At 40.1% G+C, this 19484-nt stretch overlaps 1 protein-coding gene across 2 annotated transcripts in view; it reads left to right on the top strand.

Annotated features, from left to right (window-relative positions):
• Nucleotides 1-19484, top strand: part of LOC116906836 (cytochrome b5 reductase 4) — a 51884-nt gene that overhangs the window by 16030 nt on the left and 16370 nt on the right. The window contains exons 5-10 of one of the 2 annotated variants that reach the window (XM_032909723.1): nucleotides 7345-7374; nucleotides 9053-9113; nucleotides 10640-10697; nucleotides 11975-12068; nucleotides 13145-13177; nucleotides 14238-14360. In XM_032909723.1, coding sequence (XP_032765614.1) covers nucleotides 7345-7374; nucleotides 9053-9113; nucleotides 10640-10697; nucleotides 11975-12068; nucleotides 13145-13177; nucleotides 14238-14360 — 399 coding nt within the window. The remainder of the gene's footprint in view (nucleotides 1-7344; nucleotides 7375-9052; nucleotides 9114-10639; nucleotides 10698-11974; nucleotides 12069-13144; nucleotides 13178-14237; nucleotides 14361-19484) is intronic. The other variant, XM_032909724.1, reaches the window with a different exon arrangement.

A 19484-nucleotide genomic window follows, 5' to 3' on the forward strand; every position in this document is an offset into this window, starting at 1 on the left:
GAATAGGAATAAATAAGTCACAGTACTTTCCCCAGTTTTACTGTCCTTCTACTGTATCTGCTCTAAAGGCTGTGCTCAACCTTGGGCCTCCACATGCATGCACATACACATGCCCTACCCACAGATGTAAGAACACGCATACATACACACACTGTATGTCTTTCTCTTTTAAAAAAAAAAGTGTTGTATTTTGTAGAAAGTTGTGAGGAGTAAAGAGCATAGAAAGGAAACCTTTGTTTGCTTCCTGGATGTCAGTAATCTCACATGCAGTCACTAACTAAGTACATGAGTGACCATTAATAAGCACATAAGTGATGGCACTGGTTGCAGATGTTGGCTGAGATTTTTTACTCTCGAGGTTGTACATTTAATTTTTTAAAATTAATTTTTGAGTTGGCATCTTACTTTGCTAGTCCAGGCAAACACATGATCCTTTTTTCCTTAACTTCTGAAAAGTTTGGATTGCACGTGTGGTAGGCGTGTGGCCCCATTCGCAGCTTATAATGTAACTGTTTTGATTGCTTGACTCAAAAACAAACAAACAAACAAACAAACAAACAAACAAACAAACTGTAAGAAGTGCTGCAGTCCCATGCCGTCTGCTTTTATTTTGACTCTTCCTTCTCTCCTCGCCTATGTGGACTCATTCTAGGTTAAGCTTCTTTTAGAGTGTAACTGCCTCTGAGCTGGAGCTCTCCTATCTGACAGCTGCTTCTGAACGTCCTTTATAAGAGCGCCCTTTTGGAGTCTGGATGGAATTGCAGTTCATAGAACCCCTTTCTGTGAAGGGATATACCATTTCCGATCAGTCACTCATGACTCTGGCTCTCACTCAGAACGAATCAGTTCAGACAGAATCTTTGACTGCTTAGTCTGTGAGTTTTGTAGTTCAAGGCTTTATTGCTGGAAGCTTCTCTCAGTACACCTCTATGTAGGGATTTTAGATCTGCAGAAGAATGTCCATAGTCACATAGAGGTAGAGAACAGGGGCTTGGATCTATAAAAGGCAGGAAGTTGGAACCAAGTCCCCGTTTATGGCCTTGATGTGGTAGAACTATCTATTTAATGGAAAAAGTACATAAGAGTTATGGGAGATACTGGACTTTGATGTCTGTCTCAACCTTTTTTATAAGGTGATGAAGGAGAAGAAAGGATTTCGTGTGAGAGTCTTGACACAGTGCTCATAGTAGAGAGGGTGTGCTTCCTGGTGTAGTTGAAGGTAATACTGTGGAGCTTGGTTTTCATTAACTTCATTGTACTTCCAGCTCAGCAAGGAGGCCAAGAGCTCCTCAACTCAGATTCGTCTCCCACTTAAGTGGTAGTGGGGGATTCATAGGAAGAGAAGGGAAAAGCAAGCTGTTGATTGGTCAGAAAGGAGAGTTTGGGGGTTCTCAGTATAAGTGTAGAAGAGCCAATGCACCGCTTCACGGAGAACATAGGTCTTTTGTTCCTTCTTTTCTTTTTATTTTTGAGACCAGCTTCCATGTAGGCCAGGCTTACCTCAGATTTACTGCTATCCTTTAGACTCTGCTTCCTAAGTGCTGGGATTGCAAGTGTGCACCACCACGAGTGCCTATGCAGACTACCTTGAATTTTACTGCAGTGATGGGGATTGAACCCGGGGCCTTTTGTATGCTAGACAAGCATTCTCCTACCACTCTGCAGCACTTGTGTGGTTATATTTGCAGGTAGTTAGTATATTATCCATTGGGGATTATGCGCTCATTAAAAGAGCATTGACTGGTGGGACCTGCTGCTTCTATGCATGTTCACTCTTGGAAGCCAGCCTCAGACCATGTTTGCATGGGTGCCGATAGCAACTTTTCCTGGAACAGCTTGGGTTCTCTCAACTGAATAACATATTTAGTTATGGATCAGTGCTGCCTTTCCTAACCAACTTCGGTCTGACCTACCTGGGAATTTGGATAGGCCACACATCAGTTTGAAGCAAGGTTGAAATTTAAGCATATCACCTATGTGATCCCAGAAACCTCAGAGCTAGTCTCTCACTACTGATTTCCCAGTGTACCTAGCAACTGCCCATGAGGATTTGTATCAGAGGAACATGGATTCAGCCGGACACCCTCTTCCCACAGACACAGGTCAGTAGTTAGAACACAAGGAAGTAAGTCAGGTACAGGGCACTCGTGCTGTTGAGCCTTGTTATGCCCGTTCTTAAGTTGTGATAATTGTGCCTTAAATTTTTAGGGGAGTGAAATTGAATTGATAACCTAAGTTTAAAGCGAGACTATTAAAAGCAGCCATTCAGAACTGAGGATGAACCGGGGAGAACTGCATTTTAGAAAGGAAAAGATGAAACATGCAAAATTAAAAGCTCGTCCTGTAAAGACACAGTGAGAAGCTGCAGGGAACCGAAAGTGGAGGAGCAGACCTTCACAGAGTAAACGTGGTGCTGGGGATGAGAAGACGGGAAGACGTGCAGGGGACATGGGGTCTGCTCGGCCTCAGGCTTGCAGTCAGGCTTTTAGAAGGAGGTCACAGTGAGAACGAGAAGAGGCAATGCATGAAGGGGACACAGGCTGGAATTTTTCCGAATGAAAGTCAGGTATCTAAAGTTTAGCAGTCCCCAGAGGAGCCCAGTCAGCAGCATAGCATGGGGTAGTGGGCAGTGTGTACAAGCAGAGGCCAGAGGCGGGAAGGTGAAGGAAGCCAGAGGAAGACCCACCGACACAGCAGGGACTCACACAGCAGCTGCCTTGGTGCTGGCTACTACAGCTGAATTCCCAAACCACAGCAGAGGCTCAAAGCAGAACGGATAGTGCTTTGAAAATGTTAAGGAAAAACAACTGACCACTTAAATCGCTCTGTAGAAAAGTTAAAACAGATGTACATTAGACCATCACAAAACCAAAGCCCCTCCCCATGAGGGTGGAACCTGGGGCATAAGGAAATGGAGATTTCAGGCTAAGCCCTAATCATAAAGAACTAAACTGTGAACTCTGCTCTTTCTCTCTGCTGTTTCAGGGAAGGGCAGAATCTTTCTCAGGAAAAGAAGGTATGAGCTTTTAAAAACAAAATAAAAGCCCCCTTTACTAGTCCATCTTTATTCCTGACGCCAGTGACTGAGGCAGCATGACCTTTGGAAAGAGCAGTTTCATAGACAGATTTGGGTCCGAGTCTCATCTCTGCTATTTAGACCTTGTTTTCTTAGGTGCCAGTCATAGATGGTACCTAATGGTAATGTTTTTTTCATTAATTAAATGAAGTATGAGAAGAAGATGGGAAAATAGCTCCATGAATAAATGTGCTTGCCACACAAGGTCAGACTTCCAGAACTCAAGTAAAAGCTGCACATGGTAGAACAGCATCTGAAATCCCAGTATCCCTAATAACTGTGCTGATGCTACAGAGAGATGGGAGGCAGGGACAAGAACGAGGCTCACGAGTCTGCGCCCAGACATGCTGGCTTTACAGTAAGACCAATGCCCGAAGGCTGTCCTCTGTCCTCTACCTTTGTGCCATGACCACAGGTCAACAAGCACACACATGTGTCAACAAGCACACACGTGGAGACTTTAATTTTCATGCATTTACACACATGGATGAGCATTTTAAAGCAATTGAGGAATTAACTGAAGCAAAATTTGCCAGCCAACTGGAATCTAAGCAATGCGTGTGTGTGTGTGTGTGTGTGTGTGTGTGTGTGTGTGTGTGTGTGTGTGTGTTGGGGGAGAGTGGCTAGAAAAGCCATGGGTGTTTCTGTGCTTCACTACTTATAACACTGAGGCTATCTTTTTTTTTTTTTCCAGTTTATGTCTACAGTTATTAGGTATAAACCAGCATGTGATGCTAAGTTCACCATGAAAAGATGGTTCTGTTCCAGGAAAAGAGAACATTCTTGTTAATTGACAGGACCTGTGAGAGTTTGGACAGAGTCAACCAGTTTGGGTCATGAGTATTTTGTGGATTAGCGGCAGTGATTTCAAATGACTTGAGAGGCATTAGGAAGCAGAACAAGAGTTTTACAAAGCAAAAAAGCAATGTTTGCAAGCAACAGGACCTTTTCCTTATAAAAATATTTTTATACAACATATTTTGATCATGTTTTTTCCTCTTCCCAACATTCATCCCACAACCTGCCCACTCATTTTTGTGTGTTCTTCCATTTCTCTTTCTCTTAAGTAAAACAAACCTCAAACAAACAAAAACACAATAAAACAAAAATATGTATAAGAGAAAAAAGTCAGCAAAACAAATAAACAAAACATGAAGATCGTCTTGTGTTGGCCAAATACTCCTGGGCATGGGGCCTGGCCTGGAGTGTGATTGATAAACCCAGTGACACTGCATTGGAGAAAACTGGTTTTTCCTTAGTCTGTGTCCGTCAGTTGCAAATCGTTTGTTGGTAAGGGGTAGGATCCTGTGTCTCCTTCTCCCTCAGTGCTGATGCCCAGTCTGAACTTGTACAGGTCCTTTGTGTTCTGCCACAGTCTCTGTGAGTTCATGTGTACCTGTCCCATCGTGTCAGGAAGAGTTGTCCTAGGAGTCATCAATCACCTTCCGTTCTTACGATCTATTCTCTTCTTCTGCATAGGTCATGAGCCCTTAGGGGAGGGGCTTTACATTAAGACATCCATTTAGGACCGAGTACTCCTAAGTCCCTCACTCTCTGCACATTGACTGGTTGTGGGTCTCTGGGTCATTTCTTATCCACCCAAGAAGCTTCTCAGGTGACTGTTCTGTAGGGATGGTAATATATCACTAGGGGGCCATTTTATTGCTATGTTCTTTTAACAGAATACTAGCAGTGGGTTTTTGTTTAGTCTTGTGTCAGATTCTTGGTCACTTTAGCTGGGGCAAGTGTGAGCCTTAATTTCTTTAAAAAAAAAAGTGGCTGGTTACGTTTGTGACACTTGTGCAGTTATTGTAGCTGTGCATCTTACAGGCAGGTCACTGTTGTAGACTGCAGGGCTTGTGGCTGGGAGATACTGATAAGTTCCTTTTCCTGCTGTGGTAGGCACAGTACTTCTCAGTACCATAAATGTCAGTCAGCGAGGGTGAAACTTTTAGTGGACACCATCTTACCTTTTTGAATTTAATGATGTAAGTTAGTGTTGTATTCATCAATAAGACCTTACCATCAGATTGTGGAGAGTAACCAATAATACTGGCAATAGCCTGCAGTATTTGGTGGATTCCATGGGACCCTGTTGGCGTGTGCGTGTGTGTGTGTGTTATATGTATGCATGTGTGTGCCACAAGTTTGAGGAATTCTTAGGCTAGTGGAAAGGGGAACCCTACCTTGTGACATCTTTCAGTTTGGAAATTTGGATGTTATTTTAGTTTATTATTCTTTAAAAATCTCCTAGCAACTTGCCGAGGGGGTTATTTTGATCATAACTGTGTAGCATTGTGTGGTTATTAAAATATATTAGACGTTTGTGAATTGGCTGCTGTCATTGCAACCTAGACTTAAGATCCGCTCTACTTCCCCCACCCCACCCCACCCCTGCAGAACTGAGTGCAGCTGAGCAGCAGGGCAGTCTCTGACTGCTGAGCTTTCCCAGAGGAGAGGCCTTAGCAAGGCAGAATATTCATATTTACCCAATATTAGGAAAAGATATCAGTTTGGTTTTTCATAGAGTCTTTTAAATGATGCTATCCACAAAGAATACTGGATTTTTTCTTAGGGAAAAAGTTTCTCTTGCAAATGTGAATGCGTTTAACTTGGAATTATTTATATGACTCAGTTTTTTAAAACTTAGACTGCTATAATTGTGAAGATAATTTAAATAATTTAAGGAGAAGTTTTCTTCATACTGGAATTTCTTATATTAAAAAAATGGGCAGCAGGGGGTTACTTTTGAAAAATCCAGTAAGTTCTGGCAGATTGAAGTCGGTGCACATTAGGCAAAATAGTCCTCTGATGTAATATATTTTCCTAGAAACAAATTACCTAGAGTAATTTTTCAAAATCTATGAGTGCCTTGGGTAAAACAGATTTTTTTTCATGACACATGAAATTTATTAGCCTGCGACTCTAAAATACACTGAGGTGGCTTTAATTTGCAGTACTGTGAACTCACTGTTTCTTTTCAGGTGTGGTAGCTATAGCAGGTGACACTGGTGGAGGACAGTTAGGACCAGGCCGTGGACATCAGTGCTCCCTTACAAATGGCAGTGGTGTTCTTTGGCAGTGATAAGCAATAGCTGTTTGAGGTTCAGCTTTTATCAGGTTTTAAGTCCTGTACGTTTTTTACGAAGTATTAAGCAACAGCATGTCAAGAAAAGTAGGGTCTCAGGGGAGACAGATTAAGTCTTGACTTTGTCAAGCCGTGGATCAGTTTAGGCCTTGGCCTCTTATTTTTCTTCTTGCGGAAGAGAAAGGCAATAGTTTGTTGCATATTGTATGAGTTCTTTCAGTTATAGAATTATTTTGATTAAAAAGGGGAAAAGATGGCAATCTGGTTTTGTTTTTTAGTTATGCTCACTTTGTTGGATGAGTGAATTAGAGATATTTATGGGAATTTGGATTATTAGAAATTAGAAGACAGAAAGTTTGAAAGCAGAACATGGCCTACACCTGTAACTCCATTGGGAGGTAAAGAAAGAAGGACCATGTGTTAAGGGATCCTGGGCTAGTGGGAAGGGGAATACCACTTGTGACATCTTTGACATTTTGATATGTTATTTTAGTTATTATTCTTTAAAACTTTTTAAAGCTACTAACAACTTGCTGAGGGGATTATTTTGACTGTAATCGTATGGCACTTGTGTGGTTATTAAAATATATTAAACTTTTATGAGTTGCCTGCTATCCTGAAAAATATAACTGAAAAGATTTTTCTGAGTTTTAACTAATAATTATATTATATGTACATATGAAAATAACGTATTTGACTCATTTTGGTGAGTTTATGCTTATTAAATAGACTGACAGACTCATAATAGAAAATAGAATCTAGTTGGAGTGCTAATATTTGTATTTTATCGAATATAATTAGTAAATTATGTTTTCTTTATACTAATTAAAATATGACATCTCAGACAAAACTTGGGCTATAAGTGCTCTTAGGATGTGTATGAGTCAGTGGTAGAACCTGTGCTATGCATTCTCAGAGTTCACAGACTGATTGCCAACACTTGGGAGTAGGGGGCAAGAAATAAATATAACAAACACCCCCCACCCACATACACGCACACGCACACACGCACCCTATCTAGAGAAATAGGCTGATGGCCTCCACTAAATGACTGTGAAGGAAAGGCCTTCCGTGTCGTAGCCCGGTTTCTACTCTTGGGCATAGTGTAACTAATAAAGATGACTTCATGTTCCCTTTCATGTTACGCGATTCTTATCTGACTTTTCCTCTCCAAATACAGACGGTCATGAAGGAAAGAGAGTCTTAAATGGTAAGTCAAATAAGTTAGTAATACAAATTATTCATACTTGTGTGTGATATTGCTACATACAATTGTCTGGGGATTCAGATTTTTTTTTTAATGCAAAAGCTGCTCTTGCTTAGCCAAACTTAAGGGATTTACTAGAACTTTATAGGCCCCTAATTTTAACTATTCCTCTTAAAATAATTGCTTCCATGAAATCTCTTAGCCCAGAGTGTAAATGCTTATAGTGATTAAAACAGGACTGAGGTAGTCAGTCTCTTAGGCATGTGAGTTCACCTGTGGGGTGAGGCAGGTTCCAGTAGCTTACTACTCTAGGCTGCTCCTGACTGGTCAGTAAAGACATCCTCATGGTTGGTATTGCCCCATTAGCACCCAAGTGTGGTGTGGTGGTCAATAATTATCATGAAATGCATGCAGCTCCTCTGAGTTATATGATTGTACCTGTAGATTCAGATATTTTCCCCTCCCTGTTTACAAAACAAACTTATAAAAATAAGAGTTAGCGGTCTAGGTTTTCAGTAGAACTGCCTTCTTCTTAAGTGAGAAATAGTCTGTAATTTGCCATTTATGATGTGTGCGGTTGTTATGGGATAGCACTGCAGTACAGTCAGGGCTGATCTGGGGCTTCATCTGATGGCTGACTCTTCTGTGATGCTCTAGAAACAATCATCCCTCTTGCCTCCCACATGTGGCTCTCAGCATCTTCACTCTGGGAGCACTGTATTTAATGTTTCAATTAAAGATGGCCTTAAATGTGAAACATAGCATGTTCCATTGCAGAGCCATTCCCTGTGTATATATGTTTCTGTGTACATATCTATGTATATGTTTATATTTTTGTATTTTGTATTTTTGTATTTTGTAACTGTTTCTACATTTTGTTTCTACATTTGACCCAGCTAAGTCTATATGGTAATTCTATATTTGCAAATGTAATATGCCTGCTTTTTGTGTCATTATTCCAACAGCTGATTAAAATCCTGAGTAGGATAGATGAGTTTTGCTGTGCAGTAGGGCCCAGATCCCTTAAGCTGATGCCATTTTGTCAGCTAGCACTGTTGAGAGGGATGGTATTCTTTTGGACCACCTTACTTATTTACTGATCTAACTCGGGCTTACCCCGTGTTCCCAGAAGTATAGCATGTAAGATTGTTTTATGGTTTCTTTTTGCACATGTTGAACTCAGGATAGATTCTGTTAGTTTAGCATTGCTCTCTTCTCATAAGCTGTATCCCTGTGCTGCTGTCTTGATTTTATCTGGAATTGATCTCCTTTGTGCTGTGGCAGGTCTGACTCATTAGAACTGGGATGTGTATAAGGGTAGACAAAGAAGCCTGACCAAAGGACACCGTGTCTTAGGGTCCCTTCTCTGTATAGTAAATAGTGCCATTGATACATGTCCATCAATGTAAAACTAGTCTGGTGTCATAAGTCGCAGGAGTGGCTACCATTGGGAGAGGGCAAGCTTTTAGAAAGCACATTAAAGAACATGCTAGTGACAAGGGACTCTCTGCTTTAGGAAAATGCATTTAGTTGCACATTTGTTACTTATATCCTGTATGTATGTATGTATGTATGTATGTATGTATGTATGTATGTGTGTATGTATGTTTGTATGTATGTATGTATGTAAAGAGTCAAGTGTGATGTAGATAAATTACTGTTTTGTTTTGGTTTTGTGAAGGCATGCTTCCCAAGAGCCAAGTGACAGACACACTGCCCAGGGAAGGCCCCAGTTCTCCAAGGTACGCACTCTTTTTACATTTCAGAGTGAGAGCAGTTCTACACAAGCCCACAAGGATAGGAAGATAACCAAAGGGCCGGTTTACTGCTCACTGCCAGTCAGTCTTGCTGAGCGAGCACTGCACCTCATAGATGTCATAGATGCAGGGGCAGAGGGAGCTGCTCCATAAACAGATTTTAGGTAGCCAAAGTTGGATCCATTTTAACCACTTTAAAACACTATCTTAATTGTTTTTTTCTGATGATAAAATATATATTCAGAGTAGAAAGTTTAGAAAACATAGAAACAGGAAAAGCAGTTGTAACCCCACTAGCCTTAGACATAGATGCCTAACATTGCGCTTTACTGATTTATGCACTACCTTTCCACACTGTATTTGAATTACTGTTATGGTCTTGCCTATGAGCAGTATCTGTTGTCAGTATTCTGTGAAAGCATTTTTTTCTTTTTTTGTATTTGATTACATAACCATGCCACCATTTATCTTAGTATTCAAACCTATTTTGGAGTTTTTTAAAAAATAAATTTTAATGGAAATACTTTAAAATGTTTTAAACACTAATTTTCCTGACCGATTGATACCAAATGTTTGTTCATGGTGCCTAGAGGCACTCAAGCTTCTCTTTTGTTATCCTTTTCCCCTCCACTGTCTTTGTTGCTCCAACAGAAGCACCCTGCTGTCCATGGTGTTAAATAAGTTTGTGGACAGTTTTGTTCAGGGACTAAGAATGCCTCCACGTGGCTCTGTACCTAGGTAATCAGTATTGACTGGGTCAGCTTTACCCTAACTTTCAGTACTGACCCATTGCAGTGACGAAGGATTTCTTTTTAAAAATTGTGTGTGTACACATGTGCCATGGTGTATGTGTGAAGGTTTTGACAGCCTTGACGTGGGTCCCCACCTTCTACCTTGTTTGAAACAGGATCTTTTTCCCGGTCCTTTGCTGCCACATATGCCAAAGGCACCTGGCGGTGAGCTTTCAGGGATTCTTCTGCCTCTGTCTTGCTTTGCCACAGGAACACTGGGATTACAGATGTGCAGTCCTGCATCAGGCTTTATGGGGCTGTTTCGATTTGAACTCATGTCCTCACGTTTATTCAGCAAGCATTTTTTACTACTGAGCCATCTTCCCAGCTCAAGAATGAATTTCTTTCTTTTTGTTCTTTTAAAGAATGAATTTCTTTAGTAGTGATATTTTCTTTATAGAGAAGAACGGTGATAAGTATGCAGATTTCTTCATGCTCCTTAACAACACATGTATGTATTCTGTTAATTACTCTGAAAGATTTTAGTAGAAAAATATATAACCTTTTATTTTGCCCATTATTCAGATATGCGGACATATAGATATTTAAAGTTGGAAGTAGATATCAGCTATATTGTGATAACTGCAACATGTTAAGAGCACCATTTAGACAAGAGTTTTACCTGGAGAAATACATCTCTCAGTGTGGACTTTAAACATTGATTGACTTCATGTGTTCTTGCACATCATTCTGAGTATTTTCCTTCCTGCTGTCTTACAGCTATGATTGGTTCCAAACAGAGTCTTCAGTGACCATTGTTATATACACCAAACAGAAGGTAAGTAGTAAGAATTAGTTGGGTTTATTTATATGAGCTCCTTTTCTACGATCTTTTCTTATATTAACCTATTTATTCTCCACAACAACCCCATGGTAGAAAGCACTGTTCTCCCCATTTTACAAAGAAGGATTAATGTGCGTTTGGAACTTAGGCTCCTGCCAGCGGATATGCTGTGTAGCCTTTAAACCTATTTAGCATTGTTTATGCATTCTAGTTAACTTTGCCCTAAGATTACATCTTGTGAGAGTAGAGAGATTATACCGCTGAGACCTGCTATGTTCGAACTGTTTGTGGCCTTCAGGAGCCCCTGTGTAACAAAGGTTAGGAGCTCATTCATTTATGGGGTCTTCGAGTGGCACCTCTTCATACAAGGCACTGTTAGATGTTTTCAGCCACATAGTCCAATGCCTGCCGAGCTTCCACATTTGAGCCTTGTGGATCTAAAGGCAATCTAAAGAAAATCCCTGGGATTTTCAAGAGTTCAGACTACTTTTATAGACATGCAGAGCCTCATCTGAGCAGGGGCCTCCTCTCTCCTGAAGTGGTGATTTGGACACTGTTCTGGAGTGACCAACCTCTGCCTGATAACAGCCGAGTTGGCCCAGTACACCACTAGTCCTGCCTGCTCTTACCTCTAGCTCTTGTTTCCTCATCCCACAGTCTAAAACCAAGAGAGTAGGCCCAGAGAAGCTGGGATCTACTCTGTATTCCATGGGGTTTAAAGTGCAGTGACCAAGGAAAGGGGAGACTACTTCAGGACAGTGTAGTCAATGCATGGGATAAGTAGTAAGTGCCACACACTTTACTAACTCTACGTAGATACTAAAGATGTCTAAGACGCTCCCTGAGTAACCCATAGCTGAGGTTAGTGGGTTATGCACTTCTACAGCATCACACAGTGGAAAACTAAAATGAAGATAACTAAAGATTTTGATTTCTGGGTCATATTTTTATTTTTTACTGCATTATTTTTCAAAAAATATTCTTGAGCAACTAATAGATGTTGTACATGTAGTCTCAGGGTTCATGACTTCAAGAGAAGTGCCGTGGTAGATACTGAACAGAGGACATGTACCTTTGTAGATTTACAGTGATGTTCATAGAAGGGTAGGAATTGCCTTGGATGAGAGAAATGAGAACCAGGAGTAATAGTTATGTTGCTTGGAGATCTGTAAAGCAGTACATGAAAACATCACTCACCACCCCACAAATGGGGTTGTGCAAGGTCAGTTCTCATGCTTTAATTAAACTTCCTGTTTTTACTTCCTTTTAAGAATATCAATTTAGACTCAGTAGTCGTTGACCTCCAGGATGACTCCTTGAGAGCAGAAGCGGTCATCAAGGATCACTCTTACCTTATACATATTGGTGAGGACCTCATGCTCATGAATGGGAACAGCTTGCTTCCTTTCATTAAGGCAACAGCATGCTCTGCAGTTGAGAATGCTGTAATATTTTATCTGTTACTGTTGCTTTGGGGTGTCATTTCTGGTTCTTTTATAGATACTGCTTTTCTTTGTGCTAATAAAAATTGCAGCATGATCCCTTTTCCAAGTTTAAGCAATTAGAAGTCTACTGTGCTGTCCATTGCATGACAGAGCCCTGACTTTAAGCAATCAGATGTGGTCAGAATGAATCATAGTCAGAATGAATCATAAAACGTTAGCCTGCCTTTATAAGATTCTCATACTTGATATCTATAAACCTCTGGTCACCATCTGAGCATTCCTTACTGGGATGCCCCATCCTTACCAGCTCTGCCACAGGAGGTCAAAGGCAGAGACCAAAGAACCTGGGCTACAAGTTCATCTTGTGTCCCTCAGTTGCCCATCTCCTCACAGCCCAGAGATGAGCCCTGTTGATTTCGGTCTGTCAGAACTCAGCACTGAAGTCTGGAACCAAAGATATGAAATGTTGAATCTGCTTCTCAGTTACAACGAGTTTGAGTCTAGGATTTCATTGTTTCTCCGCTTCTGACTGTGACCTATTTGTAGTTAGAAAATAGACACGACACACAGATATCCCCAAACAATAGCAAACACATATTAATGTTTTAAAACAAATTGTTGTGTATGTGCCTGATATGTGTGTGTAAGTGCTATGACATAGCATGTATGGAAGTTAGAGTGTTGCTGATCCCGTCCTCTCCTTTCTACCCTTACCTGTATGGATTCCAGAGGAGGAGCTTGGGGTGTCGGGTTGCAGGGCAAGCACTAGTGCAGGCTGCAGACTTGCGATGTTGATTTTCTCAGTTAACAGGAAGAGATAGGGAAAATGGAAGAACTTTTAAGTAATTTAGAGCATTCATTTTCTTTTAGTCTCTCATTTTTCTAGTCTTGCGCATTTTGGAATAGTACATTTAAAATGTTCTTACAGGTGTAGACTGATTTTTGTGAATTGAATTTTAGTGGTAATGATAAACTTTTTTTTGTCAATAATCTTAGGGTTAAGCCATGAAGTTCAAGAAAATTTTTCTGGTAAGTACTAAGAACCAGAAACAAATTATGCATATGTAGATGCATAGATACACACACACACACACACACACACACACACACACACACACACACACACACACACACACACTCATAGGAAGAAAGAAGAAAGAAAATCCAGGCCTTTATGTGATTTTTCTTACTATTTTCATGTCAGAAAATACATTAATTTTAAAGGACACTCTGGTTTCTGTTTTTTCCTGTTCTTTTTCCTTGCTCTTCTTATCTCTTTATTTTTCTCTTTTTTCTCCTCAGAAGTATTCCTTCTTTCTATGATTCCTCTCTGCCCTGCTCCTCACATGCAACTCATAGGCACACAGTCAGGAACACTCTTCATAGAGTCATAGTCCAGTGGATGCTGGGTTCACAGTGTGGAAGAATACACACCGAGTGGCTGAGCAAAAGTACTTTGTGTGTTACAACTTTAAAAGCACAGTCACCTCGACAGACTTAAGTTAGGGCCCAGAAGTCCACGTTTTAGTATTGGCCCCACACATGGAGCTGCTCTAGTCACTGAGAAAGGAAGAAAAACATCTAGAAGGTTGTCAGCTCTCAGAGATTCCCATGGACTCTCATGTCCCTCCTAGGTGCTGACTCTGCTGAGTCTGCTCTTCTGTTTTTAGGCTCAGCGTTGTTCTAAATTCATGTATATAGACTTCTGAGCATTAACTAAAGATAGGAGAAGGGAATACATCAAATTTGGCTTCATGGGTTTATTCAGTGTGACATGTGTTTCAAGCTGTTGGCTAGATCTGTGTCCATGACTGTATCTATGTTCCTTTGAAAGCTACACATACAGTATCTGGCCTTGATAAGTTGGTTTGAAAGAAACCAATCTGAATCTAAAACAAACTGATTTAACATCAAATAAAATAAAAGCCAATTTTACTAAGTAAACAAAATCTTATTTTTCTACTAATTATCAGCATCATTATGTAATAGTACTAAATTATACAGTGTGACTGTATGAAAATGGTTGGTTTTAAAATAAAATCTCACATTTAAATGTTTATGAAACAAATGGAATTTCTCTTCATTTCAGTACGGGTTATTGAGAATGTTGGAAAAATAGAGATTGTCCTACAAAAGAAAGAAACTGTTTCTTGGAAATGTCTTGGTGATCCCCTGGAGAAACATGATTCTTTTATTCCAAAGAAAGATACAGGTATGCAGTACTCTCATTCCTCGTGTTTTCTTTTAAAGGTGTGTGAGTTTGTGTGAGTGTGTGTTGTGAGTGTGTGTTGTGAGTATGTGTTGTGTGTGTGAGTGTGTGTGTGTGTGTGTGTGTGTTGTGAGTGTGTGTTGTGAGGTGTGTGTGTGTGTGTGTGTGTGTGTATGTGTATGTGTGTGTGTGAGTGTGTGTGTGTGTGTGTGTGTGTGTGTTTGAGTGTGTGTGTGGAGTGTGTGTGTGAGTGTGTGTGTTTGTGTGACTGTGTGTGTGAGTGTGTTTGTGTGTTTGTGTGTGTGTGTGTGTGTGTGTGTGTGTGTGTGTGTGTGTGTGTGTGTGTGTGTTGTGGAGATTCATACACAGTGGCCTGCATGTGGACGTCAGGGGACAGTTTGCAGGAGCTGGTTCTCTTCTACCATTAAGTCCTGGGGATCAAATACAGGTTGTCAGGTTTGACTGCAAGTGCCTTTAACCACTGAGCTATCCCACCAGTCCATCTTTGTAAAGAGTAACGTATGGCGTTCCAGTGGTTTCTTTTTGCCCCTCTGTGACCTGTCCGTCTCACAGTCTTGTTTGTCCTTTGGGTTGATGTTTCATACCAGATGCTGTCTTTGATATTTCTGATTCTCAAGGGTCTGATTAACAGCTGTATGTGAAGGGCTGGGCTTGCTCCAGTGTGTTCCCTGTACAGCTGAGTTTTTCTCTGAGGGTAAGTCTGATGCCAGGATTTGTGAGCCACTGGAGGGAACAGTATTCTCTCTTACACACTGTCTTCTGGAAGCTTTGTGTGCAAAGAAAGCTGCAATTCTCTAATTGTGCCTTAGCCTCATCCCTTTCTTTCCCCTGTTTTTGTTTTTTGTTTTCTGTTTTCTATTTCTTTTCTTTTCCTAGAATACTATTTTAGTTACTTAAGATACTGTAATGACTGCTCACCATGTGGCTTAAGATCAGAAATTCGTTTTCTCTTAGTTGTGGGATTTTTTTTTAAGTCAGTTCACACTTCCCCAGAATGAAGATTATGAATGAATAGTAGTATGTATGGGCATGTACATGTATATAAACATTCATCTAATCTCAAATTTTATTTATTTGCTTAGATAATGTAGAGACTTTGATCACCAGATAAGGGAAGATTTAAAGATCTGTCAATAAGTAACCCAGAAAATTGGTATTAGGCAAAAATATTTTTAATCATGTCATAATTTTGATATGTCAACAGCAGTGTGAGAGCCTTTAGATTAACCTGTGCATGTATACACAAACATACACACCTTAAATTCCGGTTGAACTATATGAAATTGCTGATATTTTGTGCTAGTTTCACTGGGGCTTCTTAGCGGCTGAAATGTATGTACCATGGAGTGTACACTTGTCAAGATGCTTGTTAGAACATGGTGAGCAGACATTTCTCTCAGGCATGGGCCCTGCAGCCCCCAGCCCGGGCCTGTTCATCCATGTTTTTCTGCCACCTTGAAAACATTCATAGTTACTGGAAATGAGTAAATTCTGTGATACATTTCCCGTGTTTTCATCTCTTAGCTGGTGAAAGCTGTTCTTTGTAAGGTAAGTTGGCTATGTTTTGTATCTTGCTAGTCTGTTTCCCTTTCTATGAGAATTGCCTGAATATGAAATCAGCACAATACAAGTTGATGAGACAATGTGTAAGTTAGGAACTCCTGCTGTGTTACAGTGTGAAACAAGACTGACTTTCAGTCAGGACTTTTGAAAGGACTTAAGCACTTTAGCACAGAGCTGTTAACATGGGAGGGCACAGACGGACTCAGATTAGTGACAGTCTTGTTACAGAGTTCTGTTTCTGAGGTTCTGTTAAATCGAGCCTTCAAGAAAGCCTCCCCCACCATAGCTTAAGGCCAGTATTTAAATATAAAGCCATAACTGAAGGAATCAGTTCTCGTTTACTATTTGCAATAGTAAAACGTTTAGTAGGCTTTGGGAGTATTTTTTTAAGACCCAGTTTGTCACTGCCATTTAGAAAACCAGACAGGTATATATTTTTAAACAATACTAGTTAAAGAGGAATCAATTTAATAGTGCTAATTTTTAAATCATATATGAAAATTTTCACTCTTGAACATTCTTTTTCATCATGTTTTACCCCAATGTGTTAATTGGTATGTGCCAATAACACTTGTATTCTTTGTGTTTAAAGATTCATTGTGATTATATTCCTGTTATGTGTGAAAGACTTGATGTAATGTACTGACACTATACTACTATGAGAAGTTAAATGAAGCCTTTTCAAAATTAACGGAAAAGCTGAATAATTAGCAGCAGAATATATTCGGTAACTGAATTCTTGTTAAAGTGTACATAAAGACTTTATCCTTTGTTTCTTCAGTATGCAATAATGTGCTGATGACCTTGTAAATGAGTTATTTTATCAGTCTCCAAATTCTAATAAGCATTTATGACGTGAATAATTTGTTCTCATCTGTTCAGGACATTGTGCCCTGCAGTCAGGCTCACTTCTCATGGTCACTTCCTCAGACACAGACATAGAAGGTGAAGCTGGCCTGACCACTGCTATAGGACAGGTCAAGTTCTGACAGCAGTGTCTTGTGCTGCATACTTTAGGATATGGCATGGGCATGGGCTTTAGGTATTTCTATATTTTAAATAGTTTGTGTTAGTATATTTTGAGTTATTTTCTATAAACTTCATTTTTAAATGTGTAACAATTGGAAGTCCTACATTGGTTCAAGATGTTATTGTTAGGAATGAATGATCAAAGATTATAAATTAGGAGATGAGAAGATATTTAGGTAACTGGATAAAGAATGCTTTGGGACTGTGTGGTCAGAGTAGGATGAAGTCACAGACTGGAGGACAATCTGTAAACCTTTACCTTTTCACACTTGGGAAGGCACTAAACCATGTGCTCTGGTCACACACGTCTGGCGAAGGCCTGTCACGGTCGGACAGCTAATAATGTCACGTCCATCTCGTGTCTCCCATCTCGGCCAACTGCCTTGTGACTTTAGGCATCTTTTAAACTTACGTTGGGCTCTGTTCCCACCAGGGAAAATAAGATTGACTTAGCGGTTTAAAAGTTTGTTAAGGGTAAGAAGTAGCCTTGACTGAGGTAGTACAGACCCTTAATACAGAGTTGCTTCTGTTTGCCCTCTCTTGGAGACTTGCTGGTGTTTTCTGTTTTAGCTTTGTGAAATCCTACTTTTAAGAATGAAAAATATAACTTATTTTTAATGTTAGGTGAAAAAATCATTAGTTATCATTTAATTTTTGTACTTTAGTATAACCTTGAATATGCCAACATTATATATACTTTATAAAAAAGGTTAGGTACGTGGATCAGAAGTTTTGGTTTTACTATCTTATATTAGTCTCACCTGCACATTTCCTTCAGTCATCATCAATTCTTAGGAAGCCAAGAGCTTGACAGGTGAGACACACTGTTGTCCACAGAAGTAGTCTGTACCATCGGCTCTGCCCTGCAGCTCGCTGCTCCAGACTCCGTACACTTCATCCTATCTGCCCGACCCCACAGGACTACTGCAAGATGAAGTCTTAGTTTCCTTTATAAGTTGTAGGACCTATATTGAAGAAGTACATGTGAAACTGTTCCTGCTGTTTATAAGTTTAATGATGAAATTATTTCAGTAGGGTTGAATGGCAAGAACACTGTCTCCATACTCTTCACATGAAAGTCTGGAAGTCACAGTAACCACATTCCCTAGTGCGTTTCATAGTTGAAGAGAGGTACACTTACTATGGTAAATCCACGTGGCCAGTGTAGAAATTGGCAAGTAAGTGATGAACAGTTTTCATCAAACTGTCCCTTAGGCCTGGGCAAGAAGGCACCTCACTTGGAAGGGAAGAAAGGAAGGGTTTCTCACTTGGGGAGCACATAAGGCTGGTCTTCCATTTAGTCATACCATTCCCTCACAGCAGGAATAGACATGGCTAAGAAGTAGATGCCTGGCCTTTGCCTTCTGTTCTTCAACACCATCCTCCTAGGATCTGAAACCTCAAGATTCCCTGCCGAGAGGTCCCACATCCAGTTATAGCCCAAGCGTACCCAGGACTGCTGATGGAAGAACTTGGGTGAACTTGAACACCTAGGTTCATATATATATATCTGTGTAAACCTACTTGGTGACAGGTGACAATGAAGAAAGAAAAGAGGGCAGACTAGGGCTGTAGGCTTCAGCTATCTCACTGTGTCATGCTCTAAGAAAAAGTCATGTGTTTTCAAGGTGCAACACAGAACATATTACATGTGGCAGTTTTTGTCTGCTGTATAATTGTTGACTATTTAGGCATTCAGCATCTGAGCCTTTCATTGCATTCTCTATTTGGGGTCCAAGAAAGGTATAGAGCAGCGGTATGAAGAAAGGATCTTTCGAATCCCAAAAGGGTTGATACCCATAGGTTGAGAGCCACTGGTTTAGAGAAAGGGATAAAGAGACAGTTTGAACTTTCACTTCACCTGTTGGGAGCTTTGTCATTTGAACCTGTCATTGGTTCAGAACGAGTTAGGCCTTCCAGGATGATTTTAGAATGATATTCCTAGCTGTAACCAGATCTCAGCATTAGTGAGGATCAGTGAGGAGACCGTATGCATGCACACTCCTGAGTTACCAGGGTAACCGGTGGAAGGATTGGATGACAGGGTCTTTGGGAGCCACAGGAAAATGAGAATTGATTTAATTTTGGCCAAAATTATTTCTGAAAGTTGTTTATGAATTCTAGTTTTCTATTAAACATTGATTGCTAGATTTGGTGGCTTTTGCTTCCTATGATCTGGAGTAAATCTTTCCATACCTAGTTAAATACTGAGATGAGAGAGAGGGAGAGAAAGGAGATAATGAGTAGGATGACTGTGTTACTGATCAGTTCTTTCTGTATGAACTGTTTTCTGAGAAAGGAAATAGATGATGATCAATCTTTGGGGGTAAACTATAATCAAAAGAGAATTTATAAATGACAGTGCTTTTAGAGTTCCTATAGCCAAGTCTTTAATGTTAATTGTTTTGTGTAGTATAAAGTATTTTAGAAGCATGGCTATTAAAGTATTTCCAGTATTTATAGAAATACTTGATTTCTTTTACCTGAAGTCAGTGTATGGCATAAATCTATTGC

The sequence above is a fragment of the Rattus rattus genome, chromosome 8, assembly GCF_011064425.1.
Source record: "Rattus rattus isolate New Zealand chromosome 8, Rrattus_CSIRO_v1, whole genome shotgun sequence".
NCBI lineage: Eukaryota > Metazoa > Chordata > Mammalia > Rodentia > Muridae > Rattus > Rattus rattus.